Source organism: Phoenix dactylifera, chromosome 3, assembly GCF_051530095.1.
Source record: "Phoenix dactylifera cultivar Ajwa chromosome 3, Ajwa_hap1_PhDact_Kaust_v1.1, whole genome shotgun sequence".
Classification (NCBI taxonomy): Eukaryota; Viridiplantae; Streptophyta; class Magnoliopsida; order Arecales; family Arecaceae; genus Phoenix; species Phoenix dactylifera.
This window is the reverse complement of record NC_143192.1, coordinates 15,912,362-15,936,272: the sequence shown is the minus strand read 5'-3', so window position 1 is coordinate 15,936,272 and position 23,911 is coordinate 15,912,362. Positions and strand designations below refer to the sequence as shown.

At 39.8% G+C, this 23,911-nt stretch overlaps 1 protein-coding gene across 4 annotated transcripts in view; it reads right to left on the bottom strand.

Moving 5' to 3' along the window:
- Nucleotides 1–4,110: 4,110 nt before the first annotated feature.
- LOC103722999 (Rhodanese/Cell cycle control phosphatase superfamily protein) overlaps nt 4,111–23,911 on the bottom strand; it is a 42,592-nt gene continuing 22,791 nt past the window's right edge. For 2 of the 4 annotated variants that reach the window (XM_008813771.6, XM_008813773.6), the window contains exons 6-8: nt 5,053–5,156; nt 4,668–4,940; nt 4,111–4,535 (exon numbers count right to left, since the gene is read on the bottom strand). In XM_008813771.6, the coding sequence (XP_008811993.3) occupies nt 4,391–4,535; nt 4,668–4,940; nt 5,053–5,156 (522 nt within the window). In that variant the 3' untranslated portion in view covers nt 4,111–4,390. Of the gene's footprint in view, nt 4,536–4,667; nt 4,941–5,052; nt 5,157–19,151; nt 20,391–23,911 lie in introns of those variants that run through there. The other 2 variants (XM_089929485.1, XM_089929484.1) reach the window with 2 other exon arrangements.

Here is a 23,911-nt window from a genome sequence, read left to right as displayed (position 1 = left end):
GAAAAATAATTTACAGAAGCAAAAGTATAAATAGGAGTGCATGCTTTAGAGGTTGCTATATATGAACTATCCTACAATATTTTTGCCTCTCTCATGTAAGATGGACGGTGCTAAAGTTTCAAGATGCAATAGATCCTCTATTTTGCCTGGCTTCTTCTGGCACAACATGAGTATGTGAAAAATAGGAACTTGATCGACTCATTCAACTACCTAGAAAATCAACTTCTGAAAATAGCAAAATGATGAGAAAAAGATGGAAGAAAATTGAGGAGGGATGAGTTGGAAATAATCAAATAGAAGTGGGAGAAAGAACAAAGAAGAAAGTATTGGAGATGGGTGTAGATGGCTCAAAATATGACCGGACTTGCCCTCTATTTATGAGAAATTATTAAATGAAACAAGTCCAGTGGACCAATCCAAATCCCATGGCATGAGTACGGTGGATAACATGATGAACTCTCACCATTGTTTTGATCTTGAATACTTTAAAGAAAGGGAGGGTAATATGGCGAGCGACAATTGGACTAGTCCATTGACTTAGTTCATCTAATAATTTCTTGTGGATAATGGGATAAATTCTCACCCTAGTATTTTCTTGAATAGTTTAAATAAAAAAAAGGTGGGGGCGCGGGGGGAATGTAACGTGGCCAGTCCACTGACCTGCTTCATCTAATAATTTCTCCTAGATAATGGGATGAATTATTACTGTTGCTTTGATCTTGAATAGTTTAAATGGAAAAGAAAAAAAAAGGAGGTGTAGATAATGTGGCGAGTGACTATTGGATTGGTTCACTTGATCTGGTCTATTTAATAATTTCTCCTCTATTTATAAAAGCTCCCACCAAGGCTCCAATGGTTAGTCTCTATGGAAGTCCATTAAGGCTCCAATAAATGCTAAGGGCTATGTCTGCATATGGTTATTGTGGGTTGTTCTTAGCTGGCTCAGGCAATAAAGGCTCTTCGAGGCTAGCCTAATAACGCCCAATAACTCTTATAGTTTGCTTCAAATAAACCTTTGTTAAATTATGCAAATAACACCCAATAGCTCCCATGGTTAGGCTTGAAGTAAAAATTTGCCAACAATAGGTTGTTTACATGGCCCAATAACTCTTATGGTTAGGCGTGAAATAAGAACATGCAACAAATAACATGGCTTGGTTGGCCGAGCCGAAATGGGCCGGGTGCATGCATGAGTGTATGGTAAAAAGCCTAAAAGCCCACGATTCCAGCTAGAGTCTTCTAGTTGGGGAAGCACCATCATTTACATTAATGCCACCAATATGGGACTAAAAATTTTGAAGGACAACAATGATGACTTTCATAATCAAAATTTTCCAACCAAAATAAGAAAAATTATTGACAAAATATCATATAACATTTTCATATAAAAGTTTAAGCATTAAAACTTTAAAACTTAGGAGAGATAAACTCTTTTGGATAAATATATTATGCAATAGGTGAAGTGTCGCTTGGATTTAGACCTTGCTTAATATTTACTGTATCAGTCTGAATGAGCACTAGTGGACTAGGCCTTGAACTAGGTCCTTTTTTTTTACTTTGATTTCAACAAGTCACAAATGTAGTATAGATCAATTGGATCTCAAAGTAGACTAAGGTTTTTATAGGACTTGTACTAGTAACTTTATTTTCATGCGAGTTGATAGGATTAGCTCAAAATACATACAAGATAGTGCTCTACTCGATCATTTAATCGCCTATGTTCTTTCTACATTGAAACTCATTGGGCTCCAAAATAGAAGTTGGATATCCACTAGGGAACCACTTAATGGGCTTTGGGCCCATCCCACTTGATTCTAGAAGCTAGACCTTTTGTTGCTTAGTCTGCCTAGTTTTTATGTGACTTGCACAAACTCTAATGATATAACTATCTCATAGACTTATGCCTCAATGTATGTGTTGCGTCATCTTTTTATTTGAACTGTTTTGGCTTATTAACTTAATTATAGCTCTGCTATTGCAATGGATTGATATAGAAGAACTGAATTTGCAACGAGAGAAGGTTATAGTAAGAGATTATTGATTCGCACTACCTTAGCTCCAACCATATCCAAATAAACTACTTGAGCCTCTATTGTGCTATGAGAGAGAATTGTTTTCTTAGAAGACCCCCATGGAGAAGGAAAAGATATATAGTAGTAGATTTGATATCGAGATAATCAGTAACCAAATTTGCATTACTATAACACTTAGCAGCTTCAAGGTTTCTAGTGTAAGAAAAAGAGTAATTAAGACCTTTATGACATGTAAAGTCCCTGTCTAAAGTAATCCAATGAGATTGATTATGGTTATTGGTATATTTAATTGATCTTGCTACAGTATATTCTGTTTCCTACATAGAGAAGGGATTTAATGATCTTAAAAGTATTTGAGTTGTGATACAAGTTCACTAAGATTTATCTTTAAATGTATACAAGGAACAAAAGCAGACAATTTTTTTAGTCATAATATTTGAATTTCCTGGGCATCTTTCCAATGGAATGAGAAAGTTCAGGAGACTTGATTAGTGTCATCCCTAAAACCACATTAGCCTCTCGTCATACCAAAAATTCATAGCTTGAGGTAATTCATAATAAATAGAAAATCAAATAATAAATTGACTTAAAATTATGTTTCAAAGCTTTGTGAAATAATAATAGAAAAATAATAATTTCGAGATTAAGTTTTCCTGAACCCTCAACCTTAAACCTTAAATACAATCCACATGATCACAGCAAGCCATAGCCGCCTAAGTCGAGAGCACGCATGCGTGTATGGTAAAGGGCCCGAAGGCCTATGGAGTCCACTAGTTGGGAAAAAGCAATAAATGCAACCTTACTTGCAATACTTCTTGTAATATGAGACTAAATGTTTTAAAAACAATTAAAGTATAAAGGCTTTAATGGTTGAACTTTTCCAACCAAAAATTAGGAACACTTGTTTGAAATATTTTAAAATTAAATATCAGTAGCATCTACAACTTATTGTCTAAGATGGAAGGCAAAAGAGTGTAAAAGGATAAGAATTAATATGATTTTTTTTCCCTAAAAGAGCAATACCAATTGAATTGAGTTTAGTATTACAAAAGCTATTTATAGGAGAGAATAGTGTAACATCATTGAACGATTCACTAATGTTTGCATAAATTTGATGGAATAAAGTAATATTCTTAGCAATCACTTCGGCAATCAGTGGTAATAATGGAACACATTTCTTGGACCCCATTAATGCAATAGATTTCATTGGTAGGAGAGAAATTTTTAGGAGGAAATATGGAACATACTTCTAAGGTGGCCAAACTCTACCTTCCAACTTAATCCACGATAGATCAGTTCCTGACACAAGATTTAAATACAATAGCAGTTTTTCAAATTAGTGCACCAAATGGAAGTTTTCCCTAAATTCGTTATCACACATTTGCCGAGCAATGACAACTAAAATGTTAATCCCCTACTACGAAGAAATTCACAAAATTTGAAAGGCATTCACAAAAGATGAAACACATTTTTATAATTACCTTTTTCAGTCTGACATCAACCTTCTATAACCTATGCAAATGTTAATTACATGTCTGTCCACTGTATAAACTGGGCATCGAATGCATACATCTACTCCTGAAAGCTGATCATGACACAAGATGAACTTCACCTGGACATTTATGATTTGTAAATGGTTGAAGTGCATCTTACACACCAAGTCAAGATCAAGTGAATAATAAAAATTTTGCTGACGAAAACTTCGTAGCACCTACCAAGCTGCAGTCCCTCTACATGAAAAGATTCATCAAGAGTACTTACTCAAAAAGGATCTTCATTGATCCAGGATCACTGGTCAACATTTTCTTTCTCAAACCTCTCAAAAAGATCTGTTTCTCTATAGAAAACCACAAACATGAGAATGCCATTATCCAAGGGTTCAACCAAGCTACAAAACCTACAATGGGATTGATCAAGCATCCAATCCATATGGCAGGATTCCTCATGCCAGATTCTAAATGGTTAATGCAAATATCTCACACTAGGCATTGCTGGAAAGACCCTGATTTCACAAGAATAAAGTGCTGCCTTCCACACTCCAATATAAGATAGGGTATAAGATGAATCAGCACAATAGTAATAATAAACTCAAAACAACTAACTTGTTAAACGGTCAAGTACCAAATAACTGAACAGTTAAAAAGATTAGGGACCAAAACAACTGCACTGACAGGTTCATAATTTTAGGACTTACTAGGATACATGATAATAGGTGCCTTTGGTATAATAAATTGTATATTACTATGCTCACTATTTGAATCCCATCAAGATGTATCAAAATAAGGACCAACTCTCAAGAGCATGACATGGTTTTCAAAGGCAACATAAAGAAAAGAAGAAATGGAGATCGAGTTAGGTTATGACTTTTGCAATTCCACATCACGATATACATGCCACTTCTGGTATCTCTGGTGCCCAGGTAATACAGGTCTTAACCTAGGAGCACATGTGCAGTTGGAACAGCAGCATCCTCTCAACTCCTCCACACACGAGCTACAAGACCTAAAAACAGACAGCAGACAACAATAAAAGCCAATTTAATGTTCCAATCTTCACTTAGAACAGCTTTTTATTATATATTTTGAATTGATGTAATTTTGTGAAGAAACATGAAAAATAGTCATATAAACTTACAGAAATAGCCGATTGCAATCAAGATTCGCACAATTTCGATGCCTAAGTTCAGGTAATTGTGATCCACATATATAACATCTCGCAAATGTACTCCTTTCATATAATATTTGTGGTCTTCCATTGGCAGTGGCACCGGGCTTGTATATAGAAGGGGGTAAGGAAAGGGGGGAGTCAAAAACAAACAAATTCCCCAGCCATGTAACAGGACCTTCACTCTTGAGATAATTGGAAACACCCCCACTTAAGGTATACAAATTTTGGAAGCCCCTTTGTCTAGCATGAATGAGTATGAAAAGACAATAAAAATGCAGATTATTTAGCATAGCTATTGTCAAAATGAATGCAAGGTGACAATTGCAAAATAAGCAACTGATTAACCAGGTACCTAAGAATTGTAGAGTATATGTCACATCGTATGCCACCTGTACAGTACATCAGTATATCTGTTTGCTTTTTGTCGACTCCAGCCAAAGGATCCGAAGAGGCAACCTGGTTTGATGAAAATATGGAGCATATGCTCATATCAAATTATCAAAGATGTCAAGTCAAAAACAAAAATAAAGGATCACAAGATAGTAACAAGTCAAAAGAACTGCATTAGCATAGTTTCATGTCACTAAGGTATAAGATTTTGGAAGGTAGCAAAATGCTGGATGACCACAATGACTAACAACCAAGGTCTTCTGTGCCAGTAGCACAGGACTGGCAGGCACTGTGTTGACATGCGAGACATGCCAGAGTGTCAGCATGGCATGACATTCCTTGGGCATCAGCTATATGGCACTGCCATGCATTTCTTTTTGGGTGGAACGGGACTTTTATGTTTGTTTTTCCAATTTGATGCTTTGAACATCTTCATAGTCTAGTTCAAATTGTTTCGTGTATTAAAACAATATTCTAAGCTCCAACATAATTTCATATAACAAAATATGTCTGTGTATGCTGTGCAATGTCTTTTTAGCTGATATGACATCTTAAAATGCATTGGTATTTATTTCATGATGATCCTTGATAACAATAGAGGGTAGTATCATTAATAAAACACATTGTGTCACTTAAATTATACGAGTCATGCTTAGGTACCAATATGAGCCCTTCACACCTCTTTGGCCTTCGCAATCAGTTCAAAAGCAAGCAAGCAAGCAAGAAAGGGAGTTAACCCGTTTTGGCTCAGTATCAAGCAGTACCAAGTTCCATCAACCCATGCAAAACTGAAACAGGTCAATATAAGCTGGCACTGCTTGATATCAAGCAGCATGCTGGTACCTGGCCCTGACCCAGTGCCGGGTCTAGGTACCGGTCCAGGATTGGTACTTACAACTATTTAATTAGAATCATGCAAGCAATGAGGCTGTCTAACTAAAATACAACCCAGATCCAGCAAATGATAATGCTGACAACCATGACAGCAAGGATTCACACAGAGACAAAATAACATCAAAAGGAAACCTGTTTGTTTTTAACTAGAGGCTGAGAAATGTAATTGATTGGATGAAAAGCTTCAGAAATGACCACAATAATATCATATCACTGCTCTCATAGAAGGCAGACATTGATTCCTCTCAGTACTCTCATAGCTCTTTGGAGGCAGGTTTCGATTCCTCTCAGAAGTCATAGCTGAAAAATGTTAAGGCAATGAAGCAATTGCTTTCAGTTAACACCAACTTAGTTTGATCCATTGATTTATATTCTCAACCTCAGATTCAATTGGAAGCGAATTTAAATCAAACTTAAACAGAAGTCAAAGTGTACTGAGTTGGTGGAGGTCACTAGTGCCTTTACTTCAAAAGAGACTGAGAATGACAGAGGATGTTATCTTAGATTATCTCACCCGGAGCCAAAATTCTGAATATCATACAAACAGAAAAATATGGAGATGGAAATACAATGGATATTCTGTGCCAAATCTTTTTAAAAAAAAAAACCATCTGACTTGCATGTTCAGTTCACCTTACATCACAAAGTCCAAGCTTTTACGTGGACGGCAGCCCTTAGTAGATCACAGAATTCTGAACCATGTTCATTTTAGAAAGAAGAAAAAAGGCTTAGCCAAGTATATGCTTGCTTTGTATGGAGAAAAGAGTGACTTGTGCCTGTTGTTTGAACATTAAATTAGTTGGGATCCATGGACCCTGCTGCTTAGGATCCAAGACAGAACCAGTTTAGACGATGAACATACATGTCGTTTGGGACTCATTTGGTTCGCGGTAAAAGGAGGAAAAGTGTGGTCAACAGAAAAACGAAGAACGGCCTCTTGTTTGGTTGGAGTTTTCAAAGGAGAGAAATGAGAAAGTAGCATTCCCATGGGAATGAGATTTCCAAGTTTTATGGGAAAGAAAAATCCATGAGGAACATGAAAAAGCTGCTTTCCTACTAGTTAGAGCCTATTTTAACTTTCATGAGCTATGTAAACAGACTGGTGCTCTTTTTCTCCCTTCTTGTTTCCATTCTATTACATCTTTATTTCGGTACATCCTTACATCAAATAACTCTTCTGTCCCTCTTTATCATACAGGCATGTTAACTTATCAAATTGAGGTATTGTTGAGCAGATATTCATTTTCTTATAAATTACTCAGTCAACGATTAAAGTATCCCATATATTTCCAGTCCGAATAAGAAGCTGAAGTAGTACGCAGATAAACCATGCTAGTTTTGTGCTCAGTCTGCAAGGCATGCTTAATAAACTTCTCCCCCTCTCATATGCTACTGTAAATTCCTCATTATCAAGTGAAACATGTGGCGAGAATATTCTTTCTGAATGCATAGTATATAATATTAATGTGCATGTATTCATAAATTTATATTCAAATATAATGAAAACATTTTTTTCTTTTGTACATATTTTTACACAAAAAGATACAACTTCTTTTGAAGATTAAAATAATAATATAAATATTTTAAATATATATAAATATCAACCCGATTTATGGTGATCATCAATATCCATGTATTCTTGCAAGTAGAAAAAAAATGAATAATGGCAAATGTTACATCATATATAATAGTTGGCAGTAGATTCCACAACTTCAAGAGAATCAGAGGATTAACGGCCATCGATGGGTTGATCACTTTTTTTAATTTTTCTTTTATATCATCTCCAATGGGCATAAAACAATAACGGTAATAGTAAAATGGCCTTATATAAGGTTTAAAGTCACACTGGAATAAGACAGTATCATTGGTACCATTCCTTTCCAACAAGAAAAGTGGACCAGGATAGGAGGCGGGACGCCGATCCTTTGTTGGCCTGGGACATCCCACCAATATCAGCCAAAACCAGTCAGCATTGAATGATACCAAGGTCAATTTGGCCAATACCAACCACCACTTGATTTGAAAAAGAGAAAGAGGAGTGGGGGCTACTATAGGTGGAGACCAAGAATAAGAGGAAGAAACAAAAAGGGGGGGGGGGGGGGGGGGGGGGGGGGGGGGGCGAGAGAGAGAATGGAAGAGCAAGGAAGAGGAGAAAGAAGAGGGAAAGGATGGCAGATTTGGGGTGCCTTTACAATAGTCCAGACTCCTTGATAGCAGAAATTTTTTGATCTTTTACAATAGTCCAGACTCATTTACTAAGGCTTCATCCTGCCCCTGCCTTTTTTCTTTTTTTCTTTCTTTCACCACAATTTGGAAAAAAAAGGAGAACTATAGGGGAAATCAGACCAACTTTTTCTTTTCAGTATGAAATTCAGATGAGTTTGACATTATTTCAATTAAACACATAATTCTTATAAATATTATAACCGATAAGTGATAAGCGATGTTTTACACTTATTTAGTAACTTCTCAATTTGATTACCATCATGGGTGTTGGTATTTGTACTGCCACCATACTCCCATCATTGACTTCAAAACACATCAATATTCATCAAAAACTCAATTAGGAAAAAAAATCAAAAAATTAAAAAACAAAAAATCGATGCCCTGCTACGGTATCGGGAAGCCCAAACATCCCAAAATGGTTATGGGATGCTAGATCATCCCAAGAATCAGGGCAGTAGTATCCTAGTACTGTCCATCTGTCCCGATCCGAAAAAACTGGTACAAGGCTTGGTACTAGTTCTTTAAACCTTGACTTACAGCCTTTAACCTCTTGCACAAGACCATGCATTTCAAACGCTAGGAGGTCCCTAAGATGTGTTTTCTTCAACCCTGACCATATTGAGCTGATAAGACTCATCAATGGTAAAAGCATTTTTTTATGGTCATTGAAGCTTGTTTTTGCTTCCTTTGTAGTCTAAGAGTCTACCCTTGAATTTTGAAGGTCAAACCTCCTAACATGACACATTTAAAAAAGAAAAAAAATCATCATTAAACTAGGGATTAAAGCATAGAAGTAGTCATTCCATTCCTTAGGAAGAATCAAGCTATTATTGTTACATGTAGGTCATAGTCTATGGAATAATAGTGGTGGTAAAACAGCCAAAACAAAAGAGTTAGAACAAATTAACCTCTAATATATATCTTCTGCTGAAGGATTACAATTGGACTTCCAAAGGAGAACTTTATAAACAATTGTACAACCAATCATTACTGCATAAATTAAGATAAACAATGAAAGGGAAGACATCAGCATGACAAACATGGCGATAGTGAGCAAGATGTGCGACTAATTCCTGAAGCATCAAGTCCAAAAATACATACATATATATATATATATATATATATATATATATATATATATATATGTTAAATAAAGCTCTGGAGTAACTGCAGTAAAAACAAACAGGGATTTATTCATGGAAACGACTCAAAAATTTCTTATTGTGCATTAATTTTTTGAAAAGTATGACTATTTTACCCTTTAGGAGATAGTGAGCAAGATGTGCGACTAATTTCTAAAGCATCAAGTTGGAAATAACAGCAATAAAAATAAACAGGTATTTATTCATTGATATGACTCAAAAATCCCATATTGTGCATTAATTTTTCAACAAGTTGGAAGCCAATATATTTGTCTCCAAAGTTCAGAAATTTGTTTGTATACCCTTCTTGTCATATATTGCTTTAACCTTTACACTCTAAAGTTTAGATTAGCTGGCCTATAATTTGTCCAATGGCTATTTTATCCTTTGGTAAATACAAATTTTAAAAGGAGAATACTTGAAATTTCATATCAATGGTATAGATGTAGTTTCATATTCTTTTTTTTTTTTTTGGTAAAAAACAGCTACTCATTCATATAGATCTAACATGAGTACAACCCGCCACGTCATGGGAAAGGAAAGACAACAAAGGAAAAGGAGCATCTGAAGCAGACGTCCACAAGAAATCCCCGAAATGCCGGGCCACAAAAGAAGCGACCCAGTCTGTAGCCCTGTTCGCCTCCCTAAACACATAGTCAACCTGAAATCCGCTCATCAGCTAAGCCATCCTGCGAGTCTTCCGAATAAGGGGGTGACCATCACCATACCTATCCACTCCCCGGATCCAGTCAATCACCACCGCAGAGTCTCCCTCAAGGTGCACCCGCTCGATGCCAAGTACCTACCTGGCGTAGGATAAACCCTCCCATGCAGCCCGCAACTCCGCCCCAACAACTGTAAGCCCGGGTGTACGCCGCCCTCCTGCGGCAATCAACCTACCACAGTGATCCCTGATCACATAACCTACCCCTCCAGTCACACCATCTAATGACCTGCTGCCATCGAAGTTTACTTTGAGATAGCCAAAGGGTGGGGGTACCCAAGATGTGGCATGAGATAAATTGAGGGAGGATATAAAAACATATAGGAGGATGGGATAGAGGTTCTCTAGTGTTGCCCAGATAGACAACCCAAGAGGGGGGGGGTGAATTGGGTTTTTAAATTAACTTGAATATTTAAAACTTTGTGGATGATTAATTTAAAACTATAGCAAGTTGTTTAATTAAAGCTAAGTGCTGTGAGTAGTGTCCGGGGAAGAAGATGAGAGACAATGCACTACAAACACAAAGTTTTATAGTGGTTCGGAGCTAACCCTTGCTCCTACGTCCACTCCCCAAGTCTCACTTGGGAATTTCACTATAACCCCCTTGGATTACAGCCGGTTGTTTTGCAAGCTCACAACCAAACTTGTTGTTTTACGAGCTCACAACGAACTCGGTCGGTTTTCCCAGGCTCACCGACTAGAACCAACCCCGATTGTTTTTTCGGGCTCACAATCAAACCCTTACACACGTTGGTTTTAACTTGGCTCACCAACCAACCTTAAACCCCTTGATTCAATCCCCCGATTGAATCAAGTAAATACAAGAGATAGAAGAAAACAGAAAATAGCTTCTCAAAAAGCAGATTTAAAACAATATAATCGTAAAGGAGTTAGAAGCCCTCAAACGCTTTTAAGCTGGTGAAGAGGTATGGCTTCTGGAACTCCGGTCTCCTCTTGAAAGAGTGGTCGACTTGAATGCAGGAGGAGGAAGCTTTGATTGTTGGGAAGAAGTTGCTGGAGCAGTAAATGCAGATCTCCCCTTTTTCGTTTAAGAGCACTTGGAGAGCTTGAAAACTTGAATGCTTGGAGTGGAATGTCTATTCTCTGCCTTGCTACAGTCCTCTGTGGCTATTTAAGCCAACCCCCACGGAAACTAGCCGTTACTCTGCTTTTTCTGGCCGTTCTGCACACTCTGCGCAGCCTGACAATATGACCGTTGGTGGGTTGGAGTCGACTCGCGCGATCAGGAGTCGACTCGGCTGTAGCAGGAGTCGACTCACGCTTTTCCGGAGTCGACTCGGCAACTGTTCCAAATTTGAATTAAAGTTGCCGTCTTGACTGGGAGTCGACTCGTCTTGACCTGGAGTCGACTCGCCAACTTCTGGAGCTGACGTGGCAATTTTGGAGTCGGCTCATCCACTGAAGTCCGTGGATCCAAATTTGAATTTTGTCCACTCGAGTCGACTCGACTGTCCTGGGAGTCGACTCGAATCTCAGAGCCCGAACTCCCGATTCTCTGTCTTTTGGCTCATCCAGTCTTGGAGTCGACTCGAACTTCCTTGGAGTCGACTCGGCTCTCAGTTTCCGAAAGTTGGTCTTCTGCCTTTTGACGTGAAGCTTGTCTCGGAGTCGACTCGAGCTGTCTGTGAGTCGACTCGAATCTCAGAGGCAGTAACATGGTCTTCTGTCTGTTGATGGTCGCTCAGTCTCGGAGTCGACTCGCGTACTGCGGGAGTCGACTCGAATCTCAGAGTCCGAAAATCGTTCTCTGACTTTTTCTTTGTGTTCCTCTGAGAGTCGACTCTTACCTTCTTTGGAGTCGATCTGCCAACCATCGGAGTCGACTCGCGTTCCACTGGAGTCGACTCGAATCTCAGACCCGAAAACTGCTCTCTGACTTTTCTTTGTGTTTCTCTTGGAGTCGACTCTTACTACCCTGGAGTCGACTCGTTGAACATTGGAGTCGACTCGCGCACTTCGGGAGTCGACTCGTTGACAGTTTCTGAGTTGAAGCTTTCTGTCCTTCTGTCTGTTCTCAGTCGGAGTCGACTCGTACTGATCTGGAGTCGACTCGAGCTCGTGCCAGTGAACTTGATACGCTTGGAGTCGACTCGTGATACTCGGGAGTCGACTCGAGTCTCAGACATTGGTTCATGCAGACTTCTTAACTTATCCAAAATACTATGAACCAAGTCTAGAAACACTTGGACAGGATTTTCACTGAAACACTCAATTGAATTCATTAGTAATCACAAGATATACTCAAATGCTTTGAGCTCATCAAAATCAAATGGGGTTTTAATCAATCACTCCACAATCTCCCCCTTTTTGATGATGACAAAACTTTGAGTATATGTAAAATGAATTGCTCATAAAACAATGAAGTAAAATCCATAAATGAATTCAAATGTCTGATAATTTAATTTATCCAAGTTTGAAAGAAGTGAAACATTAAATTTCGGAGTTAAAGGAATTATATAAGCCTTCATATTATGCAATCAATTGTTCGGCTTATATGTCATTAATGATTTAGCTTGATTAAAATTCAGATTCTCCCCCTCAACATATGCATTCAACTATGTTTTGATTCTCTGAATTTCCTTTTAATGCTTTGAAGTTTTTGAACTGAATTTTATCTTTTTAGAGGGAAAATCTGTCAATTTGTTCTTGAGTAGGATTCAGCTAATCTCCGAATATCCCTTGAATAGATTCTGGAGATTACTCCATTAGGAGCCCCAAAAGAGAGATAATGAGCCTCGAGGTACCGAATCCACTTAGAACAAATTTGTGTGTGTTATTAAGAGTTTATCTTTTTATTTATTTCCATTGATTTCTTTTACATATTTTTTCATATTTCTCCCCTTTTTACATATTTTATACATATTTCTCCCCCTTTTTGTCATCATACCAAAAAGGAGGTAATCACACACAATCAATGGCACAACCAATCATCAAATGGCACATAATTGAAGATAAAATGTCTACTCATTGTATTGATATGAATGTGAATACATGTGAGAATACAATAAGTAAAGCAAAGCAAGACAAAACACAACTCAAACACATCTATGTCCTCCTCAAGGATGAAGCTCCCCCTCTCGAGGATGCATCTCCTCCTCTGGAGGGTGTGGCTCCTCCTCTCGAGGATGTGGCACCTCCTCTGGAGGATGGTGCTCCTCCTCTCAATCGGCTCTGCTCCATGAGGAGGGTGACTGCATCTGTCACATGTCCGAGCTGCGTGATAATAGACGTGGTGGCTCTGCTATGTGTAGTGGAGAGCTCTGTCACCGACGCCTGAAGCCCAGTCACCGATGTCTGTAGTGCGTCCAGCTTATCGATGAGTACATTCGACAAGCGCTCGGCCCCCTCGGTGGTGGTGTGCATGTCACGACCTATCTCCTCTCGCATCTGTCGAGTGGAGCTCGTGACCTCACTCATGCTGTGGAACTGGGCCTGGACCAAACTCCGGATATTGTAGATCTCTTCCCGTACATGAGCCGTCATGTCAGTCACGGCTGTCAAGGAAGGGACCAGGGCAGAGGAAGTGGGCGCAGAAGAGGGAGCAGGCACCGAGCCGCGGATCTCCCGAAGCAGCTCGTCCTTCAGATCTCGGACGATCTCCTGCTGCAGCTCCCGGAGCTGCTCTGTATCAATACGGACCTCCATAGATGGTGGAACTGAGGAGGAAGGTCCGGCAGAGGTGGTAGGAGCAGGAGGAGTGGATGGGAGGTCTGGATGGTCTGGAAGGTCTAGGTAGTCTGAATCTGGCTCAGGACTGGGTGATGGTCTGGTGGTCTGAGCAGTGAGAGTGGACTTCCTAACCCAGATCCCTTCTCTCTTCCGAAACCCCATCCTGTGCATAGTCCCCGTACATAAGCGATCAGTCCATCGCAAGGCACGAGAGGGTTCCCTCTCAGGAATGGAAATCTCGTACTGCCTAAAAAGAAGAGTGAATAACATCCCGTATGGGAGTGAGAGCCTAGGTCTATCTAGGGGCTCACACATATACCTATAAATGAGCTTTGGGAAGTTGATCGGGGTGTCCTGAAGGATATAAGACATAATAGCTAAGTCCCTCTCATTCACAAAATCAAATCTCTCTGTCTTAGGGAAGATGGACCTGGACAGAATGCTCAAAAGGATTCTCACTTCAATAGGAAGTGAGCTAGCAGATACCTCATCTAGGGGGGACTGAGGTGGATGCCCTAAGACGACCGTAAGGGCCGCAACTCTATCCTCAGGGTGTGCGGGAGCCACCCCTACTAATGGAAGGTGAAGGATATGGGCAATGAGGTCCTCTGTGACACGCAACGGGACACCTACTACCGTGCCCTCGATACCTCCATCTCCCCGATGGACGGTACTGTAAAACTCTTGAACTAGGCCAGGATAGGTGGGAAGGTCCAAGGTGAGGAAGTACTCTAGGCCCTGGGCTCTAAGCCTATCGCCTATGGTGAACTCCTCCCGGGAGAGATAGTCGAAATCGACAAACCTCCCGGAGGTGACGGCCTTCCCGGCCAATGGCTTAACGAGAACCACCCTAGGCGGGGAACGATCCGGAGGTGGTTGCCTCGCGGGATCGTGCCGCGCCTTGGAGCGCCGCTCGGGACCGGCCTCGGGACGGGACCTCTTCCTAACGACGGTCTTACGAGGCATCTTGACCTAAACGGGAAGAAAAATACCTAGAGGACGGTGAAGGACCGACAGAGGAAGCTCGGGACGGACCGGAAATGACCTAGGAACGGACGGAAACTCAATGTCCGGCGAAGAATCGACGGGAAAAGGGCTTGGAGACGATCGGGGATGACCTAGGAGTCGGCTCTAGGGCTTTGTGAACAGTGGCGGCTTGAGGAAAAGTGTTTGCGAAACGACAACCCTAGGGTTAAAAAGTCGGATCCCGACTGCGAGTCGACTCCCCTGAGTCGCGAGTCGACTCGACCTCGAGTCGACTCCAGAATATGCGCGAGTCGACTCTCTGTTAGCGCATGTAGACTTCGAGTCGACTCCCGACATTGTGCGAGTCGACTCCCCCTCAGCTGCCAACTTTGCGAGTCGACTCCCGCAAATGTGCGAGTCGACTCCCCCTTAGGAGCCGGCTCTGAAACTTACTCGAGTCGTCTCTAACCTTGGCACGCACCTAAAAACCATGCCATAATCGTGCCAAATGAGGGAAAATCAGCTAATTAAGGACTGATTTGATGATCACTGTATAGAAACTCTATTTTAACCTCATTCTAATCATCAAAATCAATTAATCTAGTGAAAAACTCCCACTATGATGGATCAATCACTCCTAATCCCCTTCTAAGCACACTAAACCTCTCTTCACTTAGGGGTTTTGTAAAAATGTCTGCTAATTGATTATCAGTACACACAAATTGGAGTGACACATCACCATTCAATACATGATCTCTTATGAAGTGATGTCTTATCTCAATGTGTTTAGTTCTTGAGTGTTGAATTGGATTTTTAGTGAGATTTATGGCACTTGTGTTATCACAATTAATGGGAATTTTATCTTGTTTAATGCCATAATCTTCTAATTGTTGTTTAATCCATAAGATTTAAGCACAACAACTCCCGGCTGCAACATATTCAGCTTCTGCAGTGGATAATGCAACCGAGTTTTGTTTCTTGCTAAACCATGAGATTAGGTTTTCTCCTAGAAATTGACAGGACCCGCTGGTACTTTTTCTATCCAGCTTACATCCAGCGAAGTCTGAATCTGTGTACCCTATTAAGTTTAGGCTAGATTCTTTAGAGTACCACAGCCCTATGTTCTTAGTTCCAATTAAGTATTTAAAGATTCTCTTAACTGCAGCTAGGTGTGATTCTTTAGGATTAGCCTGATATCTAGCACACATGCACACACTAAACATAATATCAGGCCTACTTGCAGTAAGATACAGTAAAGAACCTATCATACCTCTATAAAGTTTTTGATCTACAGATTTACCTGATTCATCTTGGTCTAACTTGCATGATGAGCTCATGGGGGTGCTGATTGACTTGTTTCCCTCCATATCAAACTTCTTGAGCATCTCCTTGATATATTTTGCTTGATTGATGAAGATGCCTCCTTCAGATTGTTTGATTTGAAGCCCGAGGAAGTAGTTCAGCTCTCCCATCATGCTCATCTCAAACTCACTCTGCATCAAATCAGCAAATTCCTCGCAGAGGCGATTGTCAGTAGCACCGAAAATGATATCATCAACATAAATCTGTACTAATAACATATCCTTATTTTTCTTTTTCAGAAATAATGTTGTATCTACATTTCCCTAGAGAATTCATGTTCTAATAGGAATTTACTAAGTCTCTCATACCATGCTCTAGGTGCTTGTTTTAGTCCATAAAGTGCTTTGTTCAGTTTATACACATGATTAGGGTATTGATGATTTTCAAAACCAGGAGGTTGTTCTACATACACCTCCTCATTAATAAACCCATTTAGAAAAGCACTCTTTACATCCATTTGATATAGTTTGAAGTCCTTAGAGCATGCATATGCTAATAGAAGTCTAATTGCCTCAAGTCTAGCTACGGGAGCAAAGATTTCATCAAAATCTATGCCTTCTTCTTGATTATAACCCTTTGCTACTAGTCTAGCCTTATTCCTTATAACAATTCCATTTTCATCTAGCTTATTTTTATATATCCATTTAGTACCTATAATTGGATATTCAGAAGGTCTCTCCACTAGATCCCAAACCTTGTTTCTAGTAAATTGATTTAGTTCTTCTTGCATTGCATTTATCCAATTTACATCATTTTCGGCTTCTTCTATATGTTTGGGCTCAAAGTGTGAAACAAAAGCTAGATGATTATTCAAATTCCTAAGGGATGCTCTAGTCCTAACCGGTTGTGATGGATCATCTAGAATTAGTTCCTTAGGATGCCCGTGAGCATACCTCCAAGCTTTAGCTAGCCCATGATCCACTATAGGCTCTTGGTTTGACGATTCTCCTTCAATCAACTTTTGATTATCATCTTGTAATCCAATCTCATCTATCTTTTCTTCAAGTATTTCAATATCATCATCAAAATTAACCTTCTTACTAGATGAGATGTCACTAGAGTCATCAAAAACATGTATAGATTCTTCTATAACTAGGGTTCTTTTATCAAAGATTCTATAGGCTTTACTAGTTGTAGAATAACCTAGGAATATTCCTTCATCAGATTTAGGATCAAATTTCCCTAGATTATCTTTCCCATTATTATGTACAAAACACCTACATCCAAAAACATGAAAATAGTTAACTTTTGGTTTTCTGTTTTTCCACAGTTCATAAGGTGTTTTCTTTATAATGGGTCTTAATAAAACTCTATTTAATATATGGCAAGAAGTATTAATGGCTTCTCCCCAAAAGTACTTAGGGAGGTTACTTTCACATAACATCGTTCTAGCCATTTCCTCTAGAGTTCTATTCTTCCTTTCCACAACTCCATTTTGTTGTGGTGTCCTAGGTGCAGAAAAATTATGGGTTATCCCCTTTTTACTACAAAATTCGTCAAATAATTGATTTTCGAATTCGGTACCATGGTCACTTCTAATGGCTATGACTGAAGACTCTCTAGCATTTGTTAATTCCTTATGGAATTTTTTAAACATAGAAAATGCTTGATCCTTATGTGCTAGGAACATGACCCATGCTAGAGTAATCATCTACTATAACAAGACCATATTTATTTCCACCTAGACTTGTTGTTCTAGTTGGACCAAATAGGTCCATGTGTAATAATTCTAGAGGCCTAGAGGTAGAGACACATTTTATGGATTTAAAAGAGTTCCTAGATTGTTTGCCAAATTGACATGCTTCACATATTTTGTTCTTTTCAAATTTTAATTTTGGCAAACCTATCACGGAGTCTCTTTTAACTAATTTAGTTATTGTGTCCATGCTTGCATGACCTAACTTACGGTGCCATAACCAACTAGCATCATTATCTTTAGTTTCATTTACAACTAGACATTGGTTATGTTTTGCAAGATCTTCTAGGTCTACAACATATACATTTCCACGTCTAATCCCTTTAAAAACTAAGCTATTATCATTAGGATTTGTTATAATACATAGTGATGGTTTAAACATAACATCATATCCTTTATCACATAATTGACTGATGCTTAACAAGTTATGCTTAAGACCATCAACATATCTAATATTATCTATAAAAGTAGAAGGGGTGATTTGAACTTTACCAATACCAATGATGTGACCTTGGTTGTTGTCTCCAAACGTCACAGCACCTCCCTTCTTAGCTTCAAGGGTGAAAAATTGGTCTTTATCACCCGTCATGTGCCTTGAGCAGCCACTATCCAAATACCAGCAATTTTTGTTGACCTTGGCTGCAAGACACTCCTACACAAGCAAATCATGTCATCTTAGGTACCCAAGTTTTCTTGGGTCCTTCATGGTTAGTCAAGTTGGTTCCTTTTGGAACCCATACCCTTTTAATCTTTCTTTTAGTTTTACTTTTCCTAAAATTACATACATTTGCTTTATGGCCTACTGTACCACAACAAAAGCAGGTTATTTTCTTAGTTTTTGTTTCCCCAGCTTTAACAAAGAAGTTACTAAGAAGTTTTTGCTTATTCCTTGGTTTATATCCTAAACCGGCTTTATTAAACACTGCACGTTGACTATTTAGTATCATGTTTAATTTTTCAGAGCTATATGTGAATTTTTCAACTATGGGTTTATATTTGTTAAGTTCTTTAGTTATTGTTTGTTTTTCGGCTTTTAGATCATTAAGTTCTTTAGTAAGATCCTTATCTAAGGTTTGTTTATATTTTTTAAGTTCTGAAAATTCCTTAGTTAGTTTTTCATTTTCTTTAGTTAAGGTGTTAGTCTTTTGAGTTAAAAGTAGGTTGCTTGTCTTAAGTTCTAGATTTTCTTTGGTAATAGCATCTTTATCCTTAATTAAAGAATCATACTTACGGATATAAGTTTGGTTAGTTACTTTTAGTTCCCTGTTTTTAACATTAACATCCTTATATTCAATCATTAGTTCGTTAAACGCATCATAAAGTTCATCAAATGAAAAATCATAGTGCGTATCAGAAGTTACCTCATTTTCGTTGGCCATGAAACAAAAATTGGCCTTCTCTTCTTGTTCTTCATCCGATGATGAGGATGATGCGTCGGAGTCCGATAGGGTGGTGACAAGGGCTTTCTTCTTCTTCTTGTACTTGCTGCTCTTCTTTAGTAAGGGACACTCAGCTCGGATGTGTCCCGGCTTTTTGCACTCATAGCACCCGATCCCCTCACTTTCCCTTTCCTTACCTTTGTCCTTGCGGTAGGAATTTGAGGGGCCTCTCCTCTGATGATAGGACTTCTTGTGGTTGATGAATTTCTTGAACTTGCGCACAAGAAGAGCCTCACCACCATCTTCCTCATCTTCTTCTTCTTCACTGCTGCTGCTGCAAGACAAGTCCTTGTTAGAAGAAGTAAATTTTAAAGCTATTACCTTTTTCTTATGGGAGGACTCTTCCTCGTTGTGTTGTTTCATGGTAAGCTCATGCGTCATAAGGGATCCAAGGAGCTCTTCAAGTGGTAGCTTGTTCAAGTCCTTGGCTTCTTGAATTGCTGTCACTTTAGCTTCCCACGACCTCGGTAGACACCGAAGGATTTTCCTGACAAGCTCACTGTTAGTATAGTTCTTGCCAAGGCTTTTTAGGCCATTGACAATATCAGTAAACCTAGTGAACATGGATGTGATTGTTTCATTTGAATCCATTTTAAATAGTTCATATTTATGAACCAAGATGTTTATTTTGGATTCCTTGACTTGATTCGTGCCCTCATGGGTCACCTCAAGTCTGTCCCAAATTTCTTTTGCTGAATTACAAGTTGAAATCCTATTGAATTCATTACGGTCTAAGGCACAATAGAAGACATTCATTGCTATAGAGTTTAATTGTGCCTTCCTCATGTCATGTTCATCCCAGTCCATTTCTAGTTTAGGTACCTTAACACCATCTACGTATATGGATGGGATGTATGGCCCATTTACTACAATGGACCACATCTCATAGTCTTGGGCTTGGATGAATATTCTCATCCTAGCCTTCCAGTATGAGTAGTCAGATCCATTGAAGAAAGGGGGTCTTTGGGTGGACTGACCCTCAATGTGAGAAGATCCAAATGGGGTTGTCATTTTGATCTTTTAACTCTTGAGTGGAAGAGTTTTTGGCTCTGATACCACTTGTTGCCCAGATAGACAACCCAAGAGGGGGGGTGAATTGGGTTTTTAAATTAACTTGAATATTTAAAACTTTGTGGATGATTAATTTAAAACTATAGCAAGTTGTTTAATTAAAGCTAAGTGCTGTGAGTAGTGTCCGGGGAAGAAGATAAGAGACAATGCACTACAAACACAAAGTTTTATAGTGGTTTGGAGCTAACCCTTGCTCCTACGTCCACTCCCCAAGTCTCACTTGGGAATTTCACTATAACCCCCTTGGATTACAGCCGGTTGTTTTGCAAGCTCACAACCAAACTTGTTGTTTTACGAGCTCACAACGAACTCGGTCGGTTTTCCCAGGCTCACCGACTAGAACCAACCCCGATTGTTTTTCCGGGCTCACAATCAAACCCTTACACACGTTGGTTTTAACTTGGCTCACCAACCAACCTTAAACTCCTTGATTCAATCCCCCGATTGAATCAAGTAAATACAAGAGATAGAAGAAAACAGAAAATAGCTTCTCAAAAAGCAGATTTAAAACAATATAATCGTAAAGGAGTTAGAAGCCCTCAAACGCTTTTAAGCTGGTGAAGAGGTATGGCTTCTGGAACTCCGGTCTCCTCTTGAAAGAGTGGTCGACTTGAATGCAGGAGGAGGAAGCTTTGATTGTTGGGAAGAAGTTGCTGGAGCAGTAAATGCAGATCTCCCCTTTTTCGTTTAAGAGCACTTGGAGAGCTTGAAAACTTGAATGCTTGGAGTGGAATGTCTATTCTCTGCCTTGCTACAGTCCTCTGTGGCTATTTAAGCCAACCCCCACGGAAACTAGCCGTTACTCTGCTTTTTCTGGCCGTTCTGCACACTCTGCGCAGCCTGACAATATGACTGTTGGTGGGTTGGAGTCGACTCGCGCGATCAGGAGTCGACTCGGCTGTAGCAGGAGTCGACTCACGCTTTTCCGGAGTCGACTCGGCAACTGTTCCAAATTTGAATTAAAGTTGCCGTCTTGACTGGGAGTCGACTCGTCTTGACCTGGAGTCGACTCGCCAACTTCTGGAGCTGACGTGGCAATTTTGGAGTCGGCTCATCCACTGAAGTCCGTGGATCCAAATTTGAATTTTGTCCACTCGAGTCGACTCGACTGTCCTGGGAGTCGACTCGAATCTCAGAGCCCGAACTCCCGATTCTCTGTCTTTTGGCTCATCCAGTCTTGGAGTCGACTCGAACTTCCTTGGAGTCGACTCGGCTCTCAGTTTCCGAAAGTTGGTCTTCTGCCTTTTGACGTGAAGCTTGTCTCGGAGTCGACTCGAGCTGTCTGTGAGTCGACTCGAATCTCAGAGGCAGTAACATGGTCTTCTGTCTGTTGATGGTCGCTCAGTCTCGGAGTCGACTCGCGTACTGCGGGAGTCGACTCGAATCTCAGAGTCCGAAAATCGTTCTCTGACTTTTTCTTTGTGTTCCTCTGAGAGTCGACTCTTACCTTCTTTGGAGTCGATCTGCCAACCATCGGAGTCGACTCGCGTTCCACTGGAGTCGACTCGAATCTCAGACCCGAAAACTGCTCTCTGACTTTTCTTTGTGTTTCTCTTGGAGTCGACTCTTACTACCCTGGAGTCGACTCGTTGAACATTGGAGTCGACTCGCGCACTTCGGGAGTCGACTCGTTGACAGTTTCTGAGTTGAAGCTTTCTGTCCTTCTGTCTGTTCTCAGTCGGAGTCGACTCGTACTGATCTGGAGTCGACTCGAGCTCGTGCCAGTGAACTTGATACGCTTGGAGTCGACTCGTGATACTCGGGAGTCGACTCGAGTCTCAGACATTGGTTCATGCAGACTTCTTAACTTATCCAAAATACTATGAACCAAGTCTAGAAACACTTGGACAGGATTTTCACTGAAACACTCAATTGAATTCATTAGTAATCACAAGATATACTCAAATGCTTTGAGCTCATCAAAATCAAATGGGGTTTTAATCAATCACTCCACATCTAGGACATGGTATCGATGCTATTGAAGATTGTTAGATGTATGCCCTAGAAGCCAATTTTTGGCTGACACATGATTAATTCTGGGACATAATTTGTATTTGACTTTATTATTATTGAATAAATAAAAGGCACCTTTTTCATTCATATTGTTTGTGTCTATGAATCGTCCAAGAATTAATAAGATGATGATGCATATTCTTAAGAGTTAAGAATTTGAGCCATGCATCATTGGTGATTAATTTCTAAATGCTCCTGATCGATGGATCATCACGAGGACGGTGATCAATCCGATAAGATCAGTGCACAGATTACTTTCCTTAAGGATGGACGAGACTCGAGTCCACAGTGTGGCGACACTGAAGTAATAGTGCAGGTGCTTGTTAAGAACAAGGGTACTGAGCGTGACCAATACAAGAAGTCACTTGGATGTCTATCCACTCGTCAGTGACTTGCTTGATGTTGCAGTAGCGTGACTGGTCCTTTGACCTGCGGTGCTTCGGCTACTCACAGTGAGGTTATTGTAGTTTGACTGCACACATACATGGTCTCTAGCCATATGGGTCCATGCAGTGTAGATTGGCTGCAGTAAGTTCACTGTAGGAGTAGGGTATGCACCTATAAGAAATCTATCGACCTTGATAAATAAGGAGAGATCCTATGTGATTTATAAGACTGAGTTCGTAAGACCTCGGCCGGGGCAGTATGCACAGTGGAGAAAGAGTTTTCCACTCTCGAACTTAAGTCGAATGAATCTTCACATATGACAGACGATGGGGTTTGACGAGTTGTCCATGACCTCCGTCCTGTAGGGATCCACGATAGTAGGACTGTATCACATATTAACTGCACCTAGAGGTTCACCATTCTATTCTGCTGGGTAGCCACTACATGCTGCTAGGTGTCACTGGTGGATGGTGGGACTCATAGGGATTGTTTCGATGATCGATAAACCCTAATGAGTAGAGTTGGAATCGTTCCAACCCATTGAAAAGAGTCTTCAATGATATTGTGATAGAGATCACAATATATCTCACTACCAGTCAGAGTAGAACCTATGGGGTCACACACACTAGAAGTATTGACCGATCCGATGGTTGAAAAAGTGATTATGAATCACGAGTAATCAATTCGATTGATAAGAAGTTAAAGAAGGAATGGGAATTAATTAATTGGACTTGAAACAAGAGTCCTACTTCGAGTAGGATTCCTAGAATCCTAGTTGGATTAGGACTGGGAATCCTAGTTGGAGTAGGACTGGGATTCCTACTTGGATTAGGATTCCCACAATCCTACTTAGAATAGGATTTTGAATTCAATGTGAATTCCTACTTAGAATAGGATTCCTAGAAGTCCTAATTGGATTAGGACATCGGATTCAAGTAAGAATCCTAATTGGATTAGGACTAAAATTAAATACGTCCTAATATGGATTAGGGTTTCTTAAGTCACAATTAATTATTAATCTAATGAATCAATAAGACTCCTAATTGGATTAGGATTGAAGAGTTCAATTGAGTCAAAATTGATTTAAGTTCTAATTGGATTAGGACTTACCTAGATTGGATCCAATTTGGTTCACCCTTGGGCTAAGCCTAATTGGATTAGGGCTTGACTACATTAGGGCATCCAAAACCTTACCTAATAAGGATTAGGGC